Source organism: Limanda limanda, chromosome 9 (assembly GCF_963576545.1).
Source record: "Limanda limanda chromosome 9, fLimLim1.1, whole genome shotgun sequence".
Taxonomy (NCBI): Eukaryota; Metazoa; Chordata; class Actinopteri; order Pleuronectiformes; family Pleuronectidae; genus Limanda; species Limanda limanda.
In genome coordinates this window covers 24,265,090-24,286,210 of record NC_083644.1, presented here as the reverse complement: position 1 = coordinate 24,286,210, position 21,121 = coordinate 24,265,090, and the positions used below count along the sequence as shown (strand labels likewise).

Genomic DNA, 21,121 nt, shown 5'->3' with positions numbered 1-21,121 from the left:
CACTGGATTCTTGATTTTGGCATATGTCCTGTGATGGCGGCATTTTGTGATCTGACATATTGTCAACATCAATTGAAATATCCGGTTGCTATACAGTATATATCTTATCTGATAGTTGACAGTACATGACTTCTTGCCCTGGGAGAGAAATGGAGACGCTGTTCTATTCAGTCACTGGTCATGTCCTCCACTGCTCTTTCCCTCTGTCTTTTCTCTTGCAGTCTCTCAACTGTCACCTGATGTTCTGTATTTTGATATTTGTCAACAAAAATCTCGGAATAGAGAAAGCCAGCAATGAATCAATCCAACTTATAGTTTTTATCTCTTCACTTAATAACTGATATCTAGTTTTTCTGTGTCTGCATTGCTCCATTATTGTTCAAAAATATAAGTTTTTAATTAATAGTAAAAACACACAATAAGCCACACTGTTGCACTGCCTGACATCATCATAATGAATACGGTCACATCTTCACCGTTAATTTGGACTTAATTCACTGACCTACTACCAAAAATATTCATCAGACAATCAAACCTGTATAAATCTCCTGCTGAAAATAGCTTGACAAATGGTCTATTTTCTTTTGTTGGAGTAACATTTGCTAAAAACTACAGTGTCCAGCTTTTTCATGTAGACTGAAAGTATCTAGAGATGGAACAACATAAGTCTAAGATTGTTTTTAGTTGTTTAATTGTTTTTTCTTTTCTATGTTCTTGTTTTTTTCCTTATTATTGCTGTCTTACTATCATATTGTCAATAATTTGTGAAGCACTTTGAAATGCACGCACCAGCATCAAAGGTGCTATATAAATGAAGTTTGTTTGATTGATTGATGCATATTTGGTTAAGGACTTACCATTGGATTTTCTTCTTAATCTTTTAATGTATTAAAGATCTCGGTTGCTCATAGTTGCCAGGGTTTGGAGAAGCATTGAGATTTCTGCCTCTGGCTCAGGACAATGCAGGCGATTGTGGTGCTCAGTCAGACGTTGCATTTCAAAGCTCAACTGGAACATTTCTTTTCACATACCGTGTCCTTGTTACTCTTTACAAACCACAGAACAAAGCGCCAACCAGGTTTTATACATAATCTCTCAATCACTGTAATAATTATATGCTGAGGTCTGAGTAGGTTTCTTTGAAATAACAGGTAAAGTGATTTAAGTGGGTTTAATGTGCACTTTCGGGCAGTGTTTTTTTAAGTGACATCCCACTGTTTGAATATTACATTATTTTACATTATCAAAAAATCTAACCACAAACTGAAATTGACATATTGAGTCCTACTCACTCATGCTAAGATAATGTTCTTCTTCACTCCTCCCTCTCTCCGAGTCATCTTTTATTTTGTTAGCCATTTGCGAGTCGGGAAATAAAAGCGTTCGCACTCAAAGGACAGGTGGGTGTGAGACACCAGCGCGTCGTCTGAATCGCAGCATTAAGAGCCGATGGAAAATATCAAAAGTGAGAACCATTCAGACGGCAGGAGGGGCTGGGATTTGAGCAGATATTAAAAGATGATTGTGCGTGGGCTTTTCTGCAGTGGTTCGGTGAAAGAATGTAAACCCTGTATCAGTCGGCGTGAGGAACGCAGCACAACAAACAAACAAAAAGAAGGATGGGGAGCGCGGCGTATAAATAGTTCAGATATTTCAAGTGATTTCAGAATGAGATGGTGAAATACTGGATGTTTGTGTCCTCAGCTACAGCAACTTCATCCGAGCAGTGTTTTCTTCACTGTAACTGTATGAAGGACACACAAGTTGACATATAAATTAAAGGCAAGTCATTATATTGATCAGCTATCAGTTAGACCTACGTCTCAAAGTAAAACTTATATATATATACTATATACATCTTGTGAACTCAGTTCCCAATCAAAAAGAAGAATGAAAAACAGCGTATACAAATAATATGTATTATATCTTTACCTTCCTACTTGACGTGCAGATCAGTGTTCTGTCGCTCCTGAACTCTGATCTGATCTCAGTTTGGACAGCTACATCAACACTTGCAAATCACTCATGGTTACATCAGCATTACAACATTTTTCAATAGTTTTTCTGCTACAAAGTTCTGTGTTGTTTTCTTTTGTGTCCCACGTCTTGTTTTTGTTCGTGTTTTTGATTTGTTGTTGTAAGCATTGCAACCGAGGATGTAAGCAAAGTAAAGGAAAGGGCTTAGACATAGTTGCAACTAACTTTAAATTGGACACATTAACACATGTCAGACAACCTTGTTTTTCTTTTACAAAATAACATTATCAGCTGCCTTAACAGTATCACACAATAGTTCATAGAAAAACGTAGAGTTGATTCTCACACATTTTTCCTGTGGCTTGAGCGGCAGTCCCCCCCCCCCCCCCCCCCGTCACGCACAGCAGAGGTGACTGTATTACACTAACAGCAACATTCTGTAATAAAAACTTGTTTTTGTTTTCCCTATATGATTGTTATACGAGTGCACTGAACAACCCCAACCCAAGCAATTAGCCTCATACCTGGTTTCTTCCTGTTTCTGTCATTATATTCGCCATATGGTAACTGCATGTAGTTGTGTCTCTGGATCAGTTGTGATGTTTTGGAAAATGTGTTTTATTATAATCAAAGTAATCATTTGGTCAATGGATGTTAATTATAATCTAGCCCAGGACTACACTGTTTCAAGGACTCCGCAGAACCTTCCTGGCTTCTCTTGTCTCACTTGTGAAATCACTGGTGCTCTTGTTTTTGAAGAAATATAAATGTTTTTACCCTCAGCTTGCTGTCCTTTTCATATTTTAAATTCTAACCTAGAATGGCACATAGTAGAGTGCATACCGTCGCTAACGCCAACAGTCCCCTTAAGTCAAGCTGCCCCAAATTCTAATCACTCATGAATATCAGTCCCCTAAAGGTGCTTGATTGTTTTTTTTTCTTCACCAAGATCCATGAATTATTCCCTGGGAAATGGTGAAAATTCAGAAAAACGCCCCATCTCGCAATGTTTAATAAAGTTGGAAAAACATCCTAGATTCACAACCCATTTGAAATTTAATGGGTTCTTTCCTGACTCATATTGCATTCTTCCATCGAGTTTCCTGGAAATCTGTTTGGGGTGAAAACGTAACCTCCTGGGTGGAAGTATGTGATGCCATTAATGTTTAACTGTTAGAGGCAGTATTTAAAATGACAATATGACACTAGTCCATCTTATTGTGATCCATAATGATGTTTCTTTACTTTTAGTCCTGGCTCTAAAAGTCTGTAAGAGTTCCCATTGCCTCCTTTGATTAAGATTGAATTCACTGCTCCGAGTTTTGTTTGACGTTTTTTTTCTTCCCTTTACAGAACCATGTGGAACCAAGTGAACAGTAACGACCAGACAGGACAAGTGGCTGCCAGGATGGAGACCACACCGTCTATGGGCAGTGCGAGCATCTCTATCTCCCAGCAGCAGGCACCCAAGAAATTTGCCCCGATGGTTGCACCCAAGCCCAAGTACAACCCTTACAAACAGATGGGAGAGCCCACCAACCCTGAGCCCTCAGGTAAAGTCACAGAAGTCAGCAGTAAATATTTGAACTAATAGCAAGGAAATGAAAAATGTATCTCAACTTAATATGAAATTGTGGTTTGACTGTCAAATTCCAATCTGTGTGTCAAAGAGTCCATATTGGTATAGTTTGAATATTTCCTAAAGTGATATGGTGGTCACCCTCTGCATTTGACTGATTTCAAACGAGCACAAAATCCAAAGTGGTAGATTTGTTAAGCTGCATAACTGCTTGTTTACCCGTTATTGTTTTTTTGTTGTTATAGTATATGTTTTCTGTCCTAAAACCCTCATTGATAACAATTTGAGTTAGAATTTGAGCAAATTATGGAGGAGTTTAAAAAGACACGAAGCACTTAGTGATTGTGTTTTTGGAATTTCATTGTATTCCTTTGTCCTCTGTGAAACTATTGTGATCATCCTAACTATCTTCAATTATTGAGATATTGGAACAACTTGTGGAATTCTTATGAGGTTGCTTTTTACACATTTAATATAACAAATAATTTGAGTCATAAATGAATAAAAAATATAATTTAAAAGATCAAAAATATTCGGATGAAAGGCCCATGTGATCCTTGAGCTCCTTCATTTCTAGATGTTGATAGTAACAGTCCTTGCTTTGTGCCAGTTTTCTTTCAAGGAGTGTAAGTACCGAGGTGAGCAGTCATGTGTGAGTTCAGGAAGCTGCTGTTGTAGGTCTCTTTTTGGTTTTAATGTTTTATCCATTGCCCTATGGTTGTCTTTCTTTTTTCAGTTTTCTCCATGTAGATTTACATTTAACCTAAAGATGATTTAAAATAATGTGAGTGATTAATTACAGTGTAATGTAAATGACTGACATTGGGCAAACACAGAAGCTGTGCGCTACAGAGCACAAATCTGTTTTAAATCAGACAGGTATGAATACTTTAAAAATACAAATTAAGAAGTAAAGCAGAACTTATGTAAGTTGACTCAAAGAAAAATAATAATAGGATGACTGATTCAAATATATATTTAAATAAACTACTTTTTTGTTTTCATAATAAAATCGGTAATTTGAAATGAGAACACAGGAAGTGATTTTGAGTCAACGGCAAGAAAGACAAAATACTGCCAAGAGAAGACACTGTCAAGACACCTCTCCATTGTTACTCACAGACATTTTCAAAGCATTGATGCTGATATTTTACATAAGTTCCAAGTGACTATTCCATACCATAACCACAACTGAACAAGTTGTGGTCTTCAGTGAGTGAGGTGTTACATTGGTTGATTATGACACACAGAAAATATTATACACCCTGTGTGTATCAACCCACCTCCCCATCTGGTAGATATGTTGTCATGTAAATATTCTCTAACCCTCAGACCCCCCTGAGAGCCCTAGATTACCAAAAACGGGAAATGATTCTGAAATTCAGCAAGCAGTGAACAAGGTGTCAGGCGGAAGACACGGCTGTCTGTGGGGGGTTGTGGACCTGTCTGGTACTCCAGATGTTCGTCTAGTGAAACCGGTTCTGAGGCGGCTGTTTTTGGACTAAAACATGTTCAGAGGCTTTCACACATTTCATGTTGGCCTCAAAGTCCCTTTCCATTCAGAAATATGTTTTTCTTATTGTAAAGCTCTACTTGTTGAAGGTTGGACTTGTATGTGCATAAAAATATACAAATATATATATGTATTTGAATATACATGTACCCAGTACAATATTTTATCTGTTGACCAACATGCTGAGGTCTGGTTATAATACCATTTCAGTCCTTTTTGCAACACCCTCAGTTTCTGGTTGCAGCTGGTTTTAACACCATTTGTCCCATTTGTCTAGAAGACGGCCAAAGAGCAACTTGTTTTCTAGTGTGTATAGTTCAGCTAAACAAACAGGTTGTCATTGGCAGGCAATTCAAACTCAGGGCAGGAAAGACAGACTTGACCACCAACAAAGAAAACCACAGCATCGGAAGATTTTACTGTAAACACATTGGCTATTATTGAAAATACGCTTTCCGATTATACATACCGGGTTTTGATTGAATGAAAACCAAAGATTTAAACTTTAAACTCGGCTTGTAATGATTTTGGAAACACATACTTTTGCCCAGCCCATAAAGAAAATGTAAATTTCAAGCCCTTTTATATAAATTGTTTTGATAGGCTCAGACAGGACCAGTGTAAAATGTCATAGCTTCCCACCTAAAGAAATAAATGAACTCTGGATCTCTTCATATTGACCATTATCCTCAGCCTCATCCACGGATTAATTGTAAATTAAAAAAACAACTACATTTTGTTCCCAGTTGATGATGTGTGGCCTCATTAAATCCTTATAATTCCAAAATGTCGTTTGCTACATAACATTTAATCCAGACTCATTGACACTGTCTTAGTTTCCACAATTAATCATTGTGAGAGTATTAAGAGGATTATTGAAACATTATAAAAAGGGTGGGGAATACCACAGTTGCAGGTGATATTATCAGTGTAAGTTTGTACTTTAAATGTTTAAACTTTTATGAATTCAGTAACATTAGGGTTAGGTTGTCAGTATCTCAAGACCTTCAAGGCCAAAATAAAACTCACAGTGATTACAGAGCTATGTATCCACTTTGAGATCTAATACTCTCTATTATTGATTTTGGGAAAAGTGGAGAAAAACTGTATTAGCTGCTGTAAAGCTGTTTTTCTTTATATGTCATTTTCTGTAAGATACAGCATCATTTGGTGAAATTTAAGAGATAAGATATTCTGATACAGCACGAGTCTTCATTAAACATGCTGACAGTGATGATTGCTGGCTGTCAGCATTTTGAACATGCAAATATGTAAAGCCATCTGCAGACATCGCCACTTGTGAAAGGATAAGACGTCTTTATGAAAAGATTATCTAGGACTCTACCGATTTATTTATTTATTATGTTTTATATCAAATGTAGGGACTGCCTGATTTAAAATAGAGGATTAGCATAAAAATTAGGGACAAGTCAATTTGGCACGGCGCCGCGCGCTGTCCCTTTTGTCTATCAGAGGCCAGTGTGAGGGCTGGAATGAACAGTCTGAGGCCACGGTTACCGCGCGGACAAAGAGGCTGGTGCAGACGGGGCGGGCGAGGTTGGCCCTCACATTTTTTCCGGGATCACTTGTCCTCATTAAGGCCACAGCAGGAGGAGGTGAGAGACATATAGGTCTCAGACATTGACTCACAATCACTCAAAACTCCTTACATCGGATCAGATTTTAGGCTTTGAGTTGATCTCATAGGCACATGTGCTGTTAAAGGTCGGACATGATCGCTTTATGAAATATAATTTTAGCTTGTAGCGAAGTGTCTGCTTCACTTCATGGCTTTGAACTTAGTCCTATGATTTTGTTCTGGGTATTTGTACGGTTTAAAAGTACAATTACACGCATGTTACTATTAAGTGATTAGAGTCATGATGAACTCTGCAACATACTCTATGAGAGATGGACAAAATATGAGTCAATGCAACGCAGTGCAATATCCCTGCAGTAAGAACTACGCTTCTAAACTGTATCAGGTTCAGTTTTGTTGATGCAGTATTGACGACAGAGTGTCATTTACTGTCTGTTGTCAAGCTTTGAAAAATTATCACGAAAACCCTTCATATTATTGACAGGTGTAGAGTCGAGCACGCGCCGATGCATTGTGGCACAAATGGGCCTTTCTAGAAATCTCAAACAATAAATCATGATTTTTCTTATAAAAAAAAAAGGAGCAACCTCACATTCCTGTTATCTGATTAAGTCTGACTTTCCTTCTTGACATCGTTTTTAGACGTACATCCTGGTTAAAATGGTTTGCACACTTGTTATCGGATTTCTGTGCAGCTGTCTGCATAGATCAGCACACGTTGATGACTCGTCAGAGTCTGCTTAGTGCTCTCTGAGACTTCTCAGTTGCTATAGCAGTTTTCAAACATGACCTGCAGAGGAAATCCAGAGAATCGGGTCAGGTTTGCCTTCTGCACATTCACAACATAACGAGAGATTCTTTGCTCAGACACATTCACAACAGTAACAAATTCTCAACAGGATTCATAACGCATAAATGCTTCTGTGGAAATCTCGTGGTTTTATTTTACAGCACATCAACACTTGAGTCGGCCTTTATTGCCACACACTTTTTTAACGTCTTCGTAAATATCTTCTATATATATGGCTCCTCTTTTTCAACCTGAGCTATTCGTTTTTCTTTTCGTTTTTTTGCGTTTGTCGCATGTTTGAAGCGTCATCAACTCGCCACTGGCTCGCGGTGAATTCTGCGGGGATCTCTGGACTTTCTGCTGACTTCACACCAGGGAGCCACGCGGAGAAAGTCCACAGAAACTTTTGAGGCTCTCACTCTCACTCAGACATTTGCGTTAACACGTACACGTCCTCAGGGGAAACTCTGGGTGTTTTTGTTGACTCTGAGGTTGAGTTTCTGTTGACTCGGTTCAGACTTCCCAGCACCAGATTCTTATATTGTATTTAATTTTAAACATGCAAATGATGGTCTGATTGATGTTTGGGGATACCTCTCTGTGTATTAAGTTGCATTGTTGTTTGATTCTCTGGTTATGGTGTGACCAAAGACTCTGATGGTCCACTAAACAACGAGTCTCACTGGAATGAGTCATCTTTAGCAGCATGATTCAGATAGTAATTCATTTTATGTAAAAGCCTGAAACCAGATGAGTTAACACTGGATTCGATTTGTAACAATACCGTGTTGTTTCTTTTCATAATGTCTGGCTGCTGATTTTCAAACTCATTAACTTTTTCTAGTGAAATAATCATAAAGAAAGTTGCACATCCGAGAAGTGCTGTTGTTCATAAAAACTTCTTGCACTAAGTTACAGAAAAAAACGTGCTAATTGTTTGCTCAGAGCGATTTGAAAAGTGTTGAACATGTGCATAAGCTGTTTTTATTCCTCCTTGCTTGACTGGCCAGAGGCAAACTGACTACCGGTTGTTATGTCAGGGTCCCTCATGGGTGTCACCAGGAGAATTTACAGGAAATCCACCAGTGAGCGTGTCACTGTCCCCATAGAAACCACAGGCTCATGCTCCGAGCACACACAAAGGCCACTTTAATCTAAGTGGAACACATACCTCAACTAATTGTTGTCTGCACTTTGTGTTTGTCTGTGTGTGTGAACCAAGTGATGTTCTTGCTTGAAAGATAATGTTTCTAAAATGTTTTTTTTAAGCCTGACTCATATGCTTTTTTTGGGGCCGATGCTCATGTAGATTATAAGGAGTAAAAACGTTCTTATACCAATATATTGCGTGATAATGTTTCCCAGGATGATGTTGATGTCTATGATAAAGACAAACTATTTCTTTATAGTTTAAAGTTTAACCATAAACTGTGTTCTATAAATTAGAATGAACACAAATACAACCAAATATAAAGAATTTCAATTAGGAAAATTGAACACATTTTTCTTTACATATAAACGCATAGATTCTGATAAGTCAGTGAAAGGCTAATATTTACCAATTTTATTGGCCAACATTGGGTCAAATCTCACTGTAATCCTTGATTCGGTAATATTGTTATAAAAACAATCTTTCCAAGTGGTGTCTATAAAGTCAAAGGAAATCACTGAGTAATGCACATTGTCTACAGATTGATGATTTATTTATAATTTATATTTCCTTACGCAAATGGCAAAGTAAAGTTCACTTTAAAATTCCTTTAGCTGTTATTTGAAAAAGAGGATAATGACCAAACACACAGTCTACTGATGGTGGTATATCAGCCTGGCTGATTTGTTAGTCTAACTTTTATATCTATATATTGTCGTTTATTTGACCTCTTATTTTCTATAATTATAAATAAAATAAAAGTGTTCTCCATCGAAGACACCTCAGTGTACTTTAGATTGTAATAATATTTTATCGGAGTAGTTGCACTGTGGAACTGTACTTGTTAGCATCACATTTCAGTCTGAGAGATGTATAAATGTATGGTCCATTACCTCACGTAGCCTTTCACACATTCAAGGAAGCTTCTGGTATTTTTTAAACCTTTACCCTATTTTCCCCTCTTTTTGGGACTAAATGGTTAATAAAGGCACAAATGTTTGGATTCAATCCGATATTGAGCGAGAACTTTGGCAACAGTGAAATAGATGCATTGCAATCCCACCTGGTATTTCTCCAAGTCAGTGTTCTGATGCCAGGTCAACAGAATAAGTGGAGCTCATAACATCCCCTTCAGTCTGTCTGCAGCAGGTCTCCACGTTCCTGGAACCGTTTCTCTTCAGGAAAAAGTGCTGCTGCTATTTGACCAGCAGTTGTTCTGTCGCTTCAAACACGAGTACAGACAGTGTGTGGGTAATAAATGTGGTGCCTCGTTTTACCACAATTTGGAAATGTTCAAACACAAAATCTTTTTACATACTATGCTGCTGTAACGCCCTCCACTGATCCCCGGACGGCCTTTCCTAACGCACACTCATATTTACACTGTTATCCACCTGCAGCTAATCACCTCCCGCGAGATTTCAGATCGAGATCTTTCCCTGATCAAGACTTCTGCTCCATGTCAGACACACATTTATCGCTGTCGGGATACTTTCCATAATTTTGTCAGACATTTATAATAAAATTCAGAATGTGTCAGTGACAAAAAACGTGAATGGACTTAATTTGACGCAGCCATTTTGAGGTAGTCTTTTTTAATATTTGTGCTCAGCAGACTGGGCGGACTCCAAACTTTTTTTGTCTTTATTAATGATTTAGGAAAATAGGGCCCAGGTCGAAAAAAAACCTAAAAAACAGTGGAATTTTTCTTTAAAATGTAAAATAAAAGGCTTGAAGTCCACAGTAGTGTGTCAGCGTTGCAGCGGCTGCTTGGAAAGGCTTCATGTTATGAAACGGATGAGTTTACACAGCAGTGACTGCCTGCTGTGACATTTGTCTGGCTTCATTTACTTGCTGTCTCATTTGTTTTATAACAAACAATAGTAAACCCTCTGCATCTTTTGATACTCACGCTCTCACTCATCAGAAAACCATCACAGTTTAATGCACTAATTGTTCAGCCCGTTTATCGGTTCAAATGTTCGGATAAAAAAAAGAAAAAGAAAGTTGGCTCCGGTTTGAAACCGTTCACCCTTTTCACAGTATTTGTTTCTCTGCTTTCATACAAAAACATAATCCCTCTATTGTGCCTGATCTCCATTTCTGCTCCCAGTGGGAATTCTCCTCATGAGTAGCAGAAGCCAGTTTCAGTCTGCTCCTTTACACTTAAAACAAGCACATCTCCCAAGACCTCAAATCCCTGCCTTGCATCTCGAAACCGAATGCAGTCACAAATCACTTGTCTATACATATCATGCTAATTAAGAGCAGGGCTCAGCAGCTCTTCTCCAGCGGAAGACAGAATAAAACGGGTCCATAATTATGTCAAAACAATGTGCTCGCAACCTCTGCCACAGCACATTTGGAACGAGTGTGCGGGGATACAACATGTGGACTGACACCCAGGACTTAGAGCACTTTGTTCATGTTGCCTGGAAGGGATTATAGGTTTTCACTCCTGGATAAAGGATTGCCCTTTCTTTGATTTTCTTTTGTTTTAAATGCACATTAGGCTTGTGCAAATATAAAAGGATGAAGATTTTAGATTTCAGGCGCCAGGTATTGTACAGTTTCTTTTCAATGCACACCCTAACACGTCAATGCAGTAGATGATTGTCACATGACACACGTGGATCCACACTGTCGCTCTCCCCTGCCCTCACTTTGGCTCGTTGATAACAGACACAAGCGAGAGACCAGCTCTCAGCAATAAATTAAGTTTAGACTGTGGGAGGTAATTTATGCTGTGTACATATAAGCGAACATGGTGTGATTTATTTAGTTTTCTACAGTGATAGAACAGTGTCTGAGGTTTCTTCAGTTTCTGATCTTTCTGTTGCAAACTGATCCTTAACTGTAGTGTTTTATGCATTATGCAGGAGGCAGTTATATTCTGTGCCAGGCTTTGTCCTAAGTCCTTAAAGGCCAGATGGCCCCCGCTTGCACACGTGTAACTCTGATAATGTTGTACATATTTAAATCTGCAAACATATGCTCACCCCCCCCTCTATATATTAATCCTTACAACAGAATATAAAGGCTCATCCGCAACCTGCAGAGTATTTTTTTTTTTTTTTACTCCTTCACAAATCTCTACTTGTATTTCTCTTTTCTGTAGCAACCTTAAGAATTTACACTTGTAGATGCAGGATGAGATGATCAGAGTTGCCTTCCATTAGTCATATACAGTGCTTGAAATATTATAAATGCATCACTTACTTTAAAAACAAAGTTTAATATTAGTCTCACTGTCACAGCTGGATCCACCTCCACCCTTTTAAATATCCTCTTAACAATACTCCGCTTCCCGATAGCCCGCTATATCTCTTATGGCCTCTCAAATAACTTTAATTACTGATTAGGATTCCTTGTTCACAAAGCAGCTACTTAAAAGTAATTGCTCAATAAAGAGAGGGGAAGTTGTCGTATTAAGTAGGTGTTCCTGCTGCTTCTCTCATTAGTGCTCACTTGGAGCTTTCAACTCCCTGTTGTCACAAATGGAGTCGGCTTCATTCACAGCACAGAAGCCGTTCTCACTCTGCCTCGTTCGCGCCGCTCTAAATCACCGGGCCGAACAAAGCACGCTTAACAGTTCGAGCTGGTGTTGATTTTGAGTTATTAGAAATAGCCGCCACTGAGAACCGGGATTCGATTTCCAGTGGCGGTACCGCTGGCTCGGTCGCACTTCTCACTACACAGTCAGCTGAGTTTAAAGGTAGGAAGTCAGTGGGAAGCTCACGAGCCTAACTTATCAATGGAGTTCCTCATTTTCAGTTTCTATACTGATCTTTACAATTTCGACATTAAACTGATTTTTGTCAGACATGCTGTCCCTCTGTCCCTGTAGTTGACTTTAAATAAGGCTCTTGTTCTATAAGCAAGTTTATCAATTGAATTGGACATAAAAAGGGGGTGTGAATGAAAGTGGGAATGGTTGTTTGTCTCTGTATGTTGGCCCTGAGATTCGCTGGTGATCTGTCAAAGGTGTAGCCCGCCTCTCGCCCAATGTCAGCTGGGATTGGCTCCAGCTCCACCAGCGACCTTTAAAGGATAAGTGGTAGACAATGGATGGATGAATGGATAAAATGTGACCAAATTGTAAAAACTGGTTGATATTGAGACATGTAATAGCAGTCTAAGTCATTCTAAGTCAATCTGAACCAATTATTTAAATGTCCCACTCCAGTCTTTATATTGATACTTGCTGCAAACAGACCTTGATCACGGTATTCATATTTTGTACACATGTTGCTGTATCATTTAACAGCGTGTTGTGTCTCACCAGGCAGGAATATCCAGCACGATATAAGTATACAGAGAGCAGATGACTATACATGTATGTAATGTATACATATAAAATACATGTATGGGAAATACTTACATTGTATTTACAGATATATGTAACATGCAGCCTTTGTGAGTTAAAAAATATCTCAAATGTATCTATAGAAAAATTGTATTAAGATTGCTTCGATTTCATTAAATAAGCAGTATTATTCCTAATAATGAAACATGTGATACATTTAAGTTCAAAGGTTACAACTGTCCATTACTTACTCTTCAAACTGTTTCTTTTTATAACTGTATAAGCTCTTTTACTTTTCCGATTTGATTATACTGTTAACACAGATTTTGAAATACAAACGATCATGAATTGCTCTTCCAGAAATTTCTCTTAATGCAGCGGCGTTTGTATTTAAAGAAACCTCTAAAATGTGAGGTAAATTACTTAATTGTTTGATTTTCAGTTGCTTGAAAAATGATTAAGTAAATAATTCCTTATAATGACTGCACTTTCTCTTCACTGATACAGTAAAGCTGCTCAGTTATTGTCAGTTTTTGTCAACACCTCAGGTTTGAGAAAAGGACACATTTTTCACTTTGGAAACTTTATAAAAGAATATATAGTAAAAAATTGGCCATTGTGCATGTGATGTGAAACCAGCTGACACCAGTTTTATGAGATGTTATTGATGGCAGTAAAATGTTCAGAAGTGTAGCTCTGCTATCACAACAGTGATGAAGAAGAAGAAGAAGAATGAAACCCACCAAACATGCATGTAAACAATGCAGAGCATTCAGAAAATCTGCTTCGCAAATGTTTTACGAGGAAAAAGATGCGATGCGCGTGTTTGTTTGACGTCAGTGTTTGTTCCCAGCGTTGGGGAGAAACACTTGATGTATAGGCACCTTTAAACATTTAATTTGCATCTTTAACTGTTTTTTTTACCGTGTTATAAATGTTCTGCAGTGGTTATGAAAATGTTTTATTACATATCTCCGGTTTGAGTTACAGCGTTGAAAAGGTGTTTTGTAACTACTCCTTGGCTCCGGTGAATTGAGTTCCTTGAGGTCCCTGTTTTTTAGTGTTTTTGTCAGTGAAGCCAGTGAAAATGTAATTATTTGAATGTGCACTGTGTTTAAAAGGCACTGCTGAAGATCATCTGGTCACCAGCGCATGTTTATAAAGGACAGATCATTATTTTCATAGAAGAATGTTAAATTACATAAACACTGTAAGCTATGACATTACGCGTCACTTGCTGACCCTGAATCAGCCACAAACAACTTCAAGGTTCAGTGCATTCATTTATTGGAGAAAATGATTTTGCTTCGAAGGACTGTGGGAAATACAAACACTACGAATGATTTGGTGTCACATTAGGACATTAACACATTTCAATCCTAAACGACTGGCGTGAGGACAGATACAAGGAAAAAAAGGCTGACTCTGAGGGAATATTACCAGAAAGATCCTTTCAGCGAGGATGCTTAATGACCCCTGTCCCCGCTCCAAGTCTTGCTTCCCACTGTTCCACATACAGAACTCTAAGACCTTTTCAATAAAACATGCATCTCTGAAACATTTACAACTCTTGTGTTTCTTGAAATGATAAATCCAAAACATCTCTGATGTTCGAGAGACACGTACATGAAACTTAATGTTTTAATTCTCTGTAAGCCACAAGTTACAAGTGAGTTATATTCTGGCAAAAAGGATCTATGCTGGAGCAGGAGGGGAGGAGGGTGGCCGGGGCAGAACCTTGTTGTCGAGCAGCATGTTTTATTTTCTCTCCCAGAGGTTTAGAGGAGCTGTTACACTGGAGTTTTAGCGGAGGTCAGAAGGTTATTATATAAACAATTCACATGGAGGCCCTCAAGCACCCAGAGGGAATGTTTAATGCAATGCTCACAATTTCTGCATTGTTGGAACGCTCAAGACGCATACGTGTCCAGCTTTAACCGTGCCGCATTATCTCTCTGTCTTGACTTTTTCTTCTTTCGGCTGTTTTGTCAAACAGCGGCTGAGAGCCATGCTTAATTAATTTGGTCAGCTGCCTTGGATAAACTACATTGATGACATCAATTAGATTCTAATGAAAACAGATAAAAGCCATGGAAAGCAAATGGAATTTCTTAACAGGACTCATCAAAGTCTTAGCATTGGAACAAATTCCCATAACATCTCATGAAAGCCTTTAATTTGCAAAGCTCATGTCTGGTTTGGTACTCAGAAGTACATGGTCAAATGATTCGGTCTTAAGTCCTGTGCCGTAAGAAGCCAAATCAGAATTTAATTTGGCATGTAACTCCTTATCCTGTCTGAAACATGTGGTAGGATGCAATCCTTGGATTAGCCTGGACTTTAGAACTACACATGTGGCTTGTTTCTTCGTTTCTGGCAGAGCAGACACCTAGTCTACCCCATTTGTAACACACATTAACATTTCCAATTTCAGTGGGAAAGAAACCATGCTTACTTCAGATTAGTACTTCTTAGGTACCCAAATTGCTGCAAATTATGTGTCAGTCATTGACATGTGTTGAAGAGGGTCCATTTCTCTCTCTTTCACTTTCTGTCTCTCCTTTGTAAAAAAAAAAGAGCCTTTTTACCATTGACTGATTTGATTTTACAGTTAACACCGATTTTGAAATACAAATGATGATGAATTGCTCTATTTTATATTCCTTTTTATGCACCAGTTACTAATAATCATAAATTCCCAGCATGTTGGACAGATACTGGCTGCACGACATCTTTCAAACCAGTAAAAAAAATATGAAATGTAGAATATTTTTGTTAGTCCGAGTTAAATCTACAACTCAGATTAAGGAGGCTGGGTTTTGCTGCTGTCCCATGTCATAATAATCATTCTAGTTGCAAAATGATGAGCAGGTTGTGTTTGAATGACCTCATGGCCTGTGGTGTGCAACGCTGTCCGATTGCATTGAACTATTTGTTGTAGTTAAACCCCTTAATTAAATAGGTATGCAGCTCAATCTGAATTAAATATTGATGGGTTAATTAAGCAGAATCATTCTGAAACTTAAATCAACAATTACAACAGCTAACAGCTAAATGTTTTGCTATGATGGCTTGTTTTTTCAAAATCTGGGGTATGACAAATGAGGGCAGTGGGAGTGAATCAAAACAATAGGTTAAAGTGTTCAGCCTGAAAACCAAAAGAAAGAGACGAAAAATGCTAAAATGCTCAGTAGAGCTAAGAAGAGCTACAGGATCTGGAACAATCACTTTTACATTTTACATACTCCACAATTACATTTTGATTATCAAAGCTTTCATCCCATGTTTTAGTCATAAAATCTAAGCATTTGTGGCCAATGTCACTAGAATAACACTTAGACCTTCAAATAACAAAACTGTAACCATCATAATATTCTACCTTTTACTTATAAAGTTTAAAACTAAAATGCTTAGTAAATGTTACTCTTTATCTCAAAGCACATGTTGGTGTCTTTCTGCTGTTACCATAATAATTGCTTAAACATATGACAGTTACCTTCTAGCAAAGGTTCAGTTTTGTGTTCATATATTTTACTTATTTATGTTTTATCTATGGATGTTCTTGCACTGGGATCACTCCACTGCCAGTTACATCCATCCATATATATGGAGTCAAAGTAGCCTCAGTAACCTACAGTCTAAATTTATCACGAAGTAAATCCAGTAAAGTGTTTAGTATTTACATTTCTTATGTCTCATAAACTTAAACTACCCGTATGAAAGAGTGAATGTAATTTCTTCCTTTCTGCACTTGGGACACTAGTTATTAAAAATATAAATAAATGATAAAAAACAGAACTCGTATTCATTATTCATTCAATTCATTGGTGTGTGTGCTTCAAAATTATGACAATTTAAACGCATAAAAAAGGGGAAGTATTTAATAAGATGTTGTTTTTTTTGTCTCCAAGCAGATTACCCTCCCCCTCCACCACCTGCCGAAGAATCAACCGGTTTCTCATCATCCCCTGGTTCCTTACCACCACCGCCGATGAACTCCTATGATTATCAGGTGAGCTAGGCTGGTATATTATTACGTTTGGACGTTAGTAACTCTCTAAGAGTCATTGCAGAAAGAAAAGACAGCCCCGAGCTCCACTCTGAGTTCATGTACTGAGTCCAGAAAAACTCTCTGTCCAATTTGAGTTGCAGCCAACTGCAGAGATGGCTGGCTCCAGCTGCAGCCTGGAGCCAGCCATCCTAACTTCAGGACCCCCACACAAACACACTTTCTTCAGTTTCTGAGAGCTTGAATGCAGGAGGGATAGAAGGCTGACACCTATTGGCAGAGCCTTGTCACTTGTCTTTGCTTTGCTGGTCAAAAATACCCACAGGCCGGGATATCTGGCCTCTGTGATCCCACTGACACTCTCAGCACTTGACCTCTGCTGTGAAATCCTCCAAGTGCTTCACATTCCTTTGTTCAGTGTAAGCAGGAAGAAAAAAAACCCTCCTTTCCCAAGCCCCTCATTTGATCCAACCAGTTTATATCCTAAATGAATGCTTCTTTTGTAAGTTTGGAGACAGACAGTTACATAATTATAATACATTGTAAATGCTCCTCCCACACAAACTGTATACAAAGACAGTATAGAAATCCTTTGGGATTTGTATATAAGTGACCAGTCATGTGGGCTTATGACGTTAATGTAAACTATAGGCCTCTCATAGTTATACAGTTGTTCTAAAAGGTGCAGTGTGATAACAGTAATAGTTGTTAGTGTCATGATGTTGTTTAACCAGGGGGATGTTTGTCTCAGCCTATGGACAGGACCGCTGTCTTTAACACTAAGGTGGAGCAGGGGGCTCTGTCTTGATGATTTCAGCTCATAATCTAAAGCACAGAGAGAGAATATATTCAGTGCTGGAACTAGCGAAGACAATTGAGTAGACTTTGGGCTTCTTTATGTCACATGTGCCCCAGGACACACAAGTACCTAACAATAAAATCTTCAAAACAAAATGTACTTCTCACTTATCTAATTTTGTCATGAGTTTTTCTGCAAATCATTAGATCCTCAAACTTCCTCAGATATTATTTCTTTCATTGATCCTTTTATGAAATCACAGATACTCTTTTAATCAAATTACAATGGACATGTGTTTACTATGGCCTCTCAGTCTCACTTTTGTAGTTATACTATAAGGACCATTACCAATACTACTATATATATTTATATATATACATATATAACTGTGAGGAATAATATATATTTGCTGTTTTCAACAATTTGTTTAGTGTTGATCGTCATATCTGGCCCTTGATCCAGTGATAAATTCCAGACATTATTGTTCATAGTTGTGTAAATGTATCCAATATCCTTGAAGAAAACAAGTGGTTCCTTTTTGCATTTTTTTAAGGCACATATTTGAAAAAGAAAGCTTTTAAAATAATATCTGTGTTCGCCTCACTTAATCAGAGTGCTTGTCTGTAAAGAGTCCTTGTCTGAGTGTGAGATAATAGTAATGGAACAAGGTAAAGCAGGTAAAATCCATGTAACGGCCTTCAGTGTCAATTGGAAGATTTTACATTCTTGATGTAAAATCCCGTTCCCTTGATTAACTTAAATATATCATAACTCTCAAGTAAAATATGTATCTATGAATTTTCAGTTTTGTAAAATTTCCTGCTAAAAAGTGCTTTACATGGTTATTCATTAGTTGAGGAAATTAATCTAGATCTTTAAGTATAATTTCCCCAAATCCTCCAAATTAAAGGATTTTGGTCGTTGGTCTCTACCCTCTGGTCCAAGAGGAGTTTTTCCTTAATTACTGCAGCTACCATCAGCTGTAGACATGCCAGAAAATAATCACTGATGACAAACAAATAGTCGTCCACTTTGTGATGAGAAACTACCATGGTTAAGTTTTGGTTGGGTTGAGGCTTATAATGAACTTGGTTAGGTGAAGGGGAAAATAATCTTGTAGTATAAAACAAAAGAGACCTTTGATTTCATTGTAGTAAACATTTAGTTAAGCTTACAGAATGATTATGATCACGGTAAAAGGAAATGATGTTCCATTCACCTTGACCTCTTCCCTACACAGGCTTTGTTAATACCTTGTTGGTCCCTTTTTTTTTGTAATGGGAGACAGATCTTTTTACAGATTTACGTTGTGACAGCCGCCTTCTCTCTGAGACCAGTCAGCCCTCAACAAAATGACACCACACTGTTACGCGGTGCACACTCTCTTTAACGGGAAGGATCTGGGGAGTTTAAAACAATGTCTGGTTTCTGCCGCTAACACACCCAGTCCATCTCAATCTTTCTCTGTTTCCAGGTGTGTCAGGCGCATCCTTGTCACCCAAATACCAAATGCTCACAGCCTCGCCCCCTGCGCCATGGCCAACCAAAATAGGTCCATGTGTTTTTAGTGACTAGTTATTGCAAATGTTTCCACAACAGTGTGTCCTCAGAGTCAGTGCACACAGTGTGTGTTGATGGTTGAGGCTACATCATGTGATAAAGTGAAACGTTTCATCTCTCATCCAAGAGGCTTCTTCAGTTCAGTTCAGCAGTTCTTGTTAGTAAAGAACAGATTCATATCTCATGGCCACGAGCTATCTTGTTCTCATGACTTAGTCAGCCGTTGCCACGAGTTAAATGACTGTGAATTGAATCAAAAGCAGCCTTCTTAAGTGTAATATGTTACCATATCATCACCAGTAGAGGTGGACTGGAAAGTTTCTCTTAATTGGAGAAATTAATTCTTTTGGGTGGGCGACGGGCAGATGAGTTAAGCATTTACGTACAGATCTGGATATCGCCAGAGCCGATCTGCACATCTGTAATATATACACATCGGCTGATATGGTATCAGACATTTTTACATTCATTGGCATTGGCCCCAGACATCCATCCCGGTCGGGCTCCACAAATAACTTGTTTGTTTTTTTACATTTTTTTTATGGGAGTCTCCTTAAAACAAGTATCTGATGCCCACAGGTACAATAGTACAATGCAACCGTTTTTGTCTGCTTGAATTCCTCCTGGTTGCACTTCGCCATTCAGAAAAAGAAGTAGACATCAATTAGAATGTCTGTAAGTCTTTTTGAATGTGCCTAAGTAGAGAAATTATACACAGTGACAGAGTAAATCAGCGACTAAATGGAGGCAGAAATACTCTCTTGTCTTTATCGCCCTCCCTGACAGAGATGTCTGGATTATGACACCTTCACGCTGAAAGCTTGAGCAAGAGAAAGAAAGACAAAAGCAGTTAGTGCTCATCAAGGCTGTTGTCCACATTACGAAGGCCTGCACGGTGAATTCCAGCACATCACAAAGACTGCACTGTTCCCTTTCATCCTCCTCGTTATCACTGTTAAACAAGTTTGCATGCTTTTCTTTTGTTGATTTGAGACAAGCCATTAGTGTTTTGCTTTGTTTACCCCCGCTCATGATTGCCTTAGATGTTTTTTAAGCAGCAGCTTGGCTTCGAATGGAGGCAGAGTCTTGCCTGTAATAGGTTGTGACAGGTAATCCAAACACATAACATTAGAATAAGAAGCAGTCACTGATCCAGCCAACTCAAAAAGCCCCCGCAGGCAATTGCAAGAAGTCTTCTTGCCGTTGCAGCATAGTTCAGAAGACTAAAAATATATCTGTCATTCCACAGAGAAATTCCCGGGAATTCTGTAGAAAACCCAGCGCCTCTAACGGTCAGATCATTTAAACTCCTTTCCGCAATTTTTGTGCAACAGCCTTGTTTTTCTTTTGCTCGAAGATTTTGTTGGAGTTGTGCTTTCTCTGTGGTAAAGAAATGCAGATAAATAAATCAGTGAGTTCTCTGAGAGCTGGAGTGATCCTGTAACTGGTGCTTTTGAGCTTCTCTGGAAATAAATTAGTTAGATAAAAACAAGAGCACCTCTTGTGATCACATTTTTTTTTAAATGAGGTAAAAACAAAATCTGACTTTAATTTGAAAGAATCAACCTTTTTGTTTGAAATGTTGCGGTTTGAGATTGGGATGAATAAAACATGAGGAAGGAGATACTGTAAATCCAAGTGCAGTGAAAAGCAGGAGGTGAATAGTGCACGGTGTTATGAAAGTTGTCTCTCAGACAATACATCACTTGTTATTTCTCAGCGCATATCTCCAAGAGAAAAGTCTCTGCTATTGATGTGTGGCTTTCAAAAGGATTGTCTCAGGTCAAGGTGAAACATGAACTTCCAAGCAGTAATCTATGGTGTAAGACGTGAAGGGG

General features: G+C 38.3%; 1 protein-coding gene across 3 annotated transcripts in view; it reads left to right on the top strand.

The window, feature by feature from the left end:
• The window catches only part of lpp (LIM domain containing preferred translocation partner in lipoma), a 150,372-nt gene that overhangs the window by 51,633 nt on the left and 77,618 nt on the right, over positions 1-21,121 (top strand). For 2 of the 3 annotated variants that reach the window (XM_061077968.1, XM_061077967.1), the window contains 2 exons: positions 3,331-3,530; positions 16,827-16,927. In XM_061077968.1, coding sequence (XP_060933951.1) covers positions 3,335-3,530; positions 16,827-16,927 — 297 coding nt within the window. In that variant the 5' untranslated portion in view covers positions 3,331-3,334. The remainder of the gene's footprint in view (positions 1-3,330; positions 3,531-16,826; positions 16,928-21,121) is intronic. The other variant, XM_061077969.1, reaches the window with a different exon arrangement.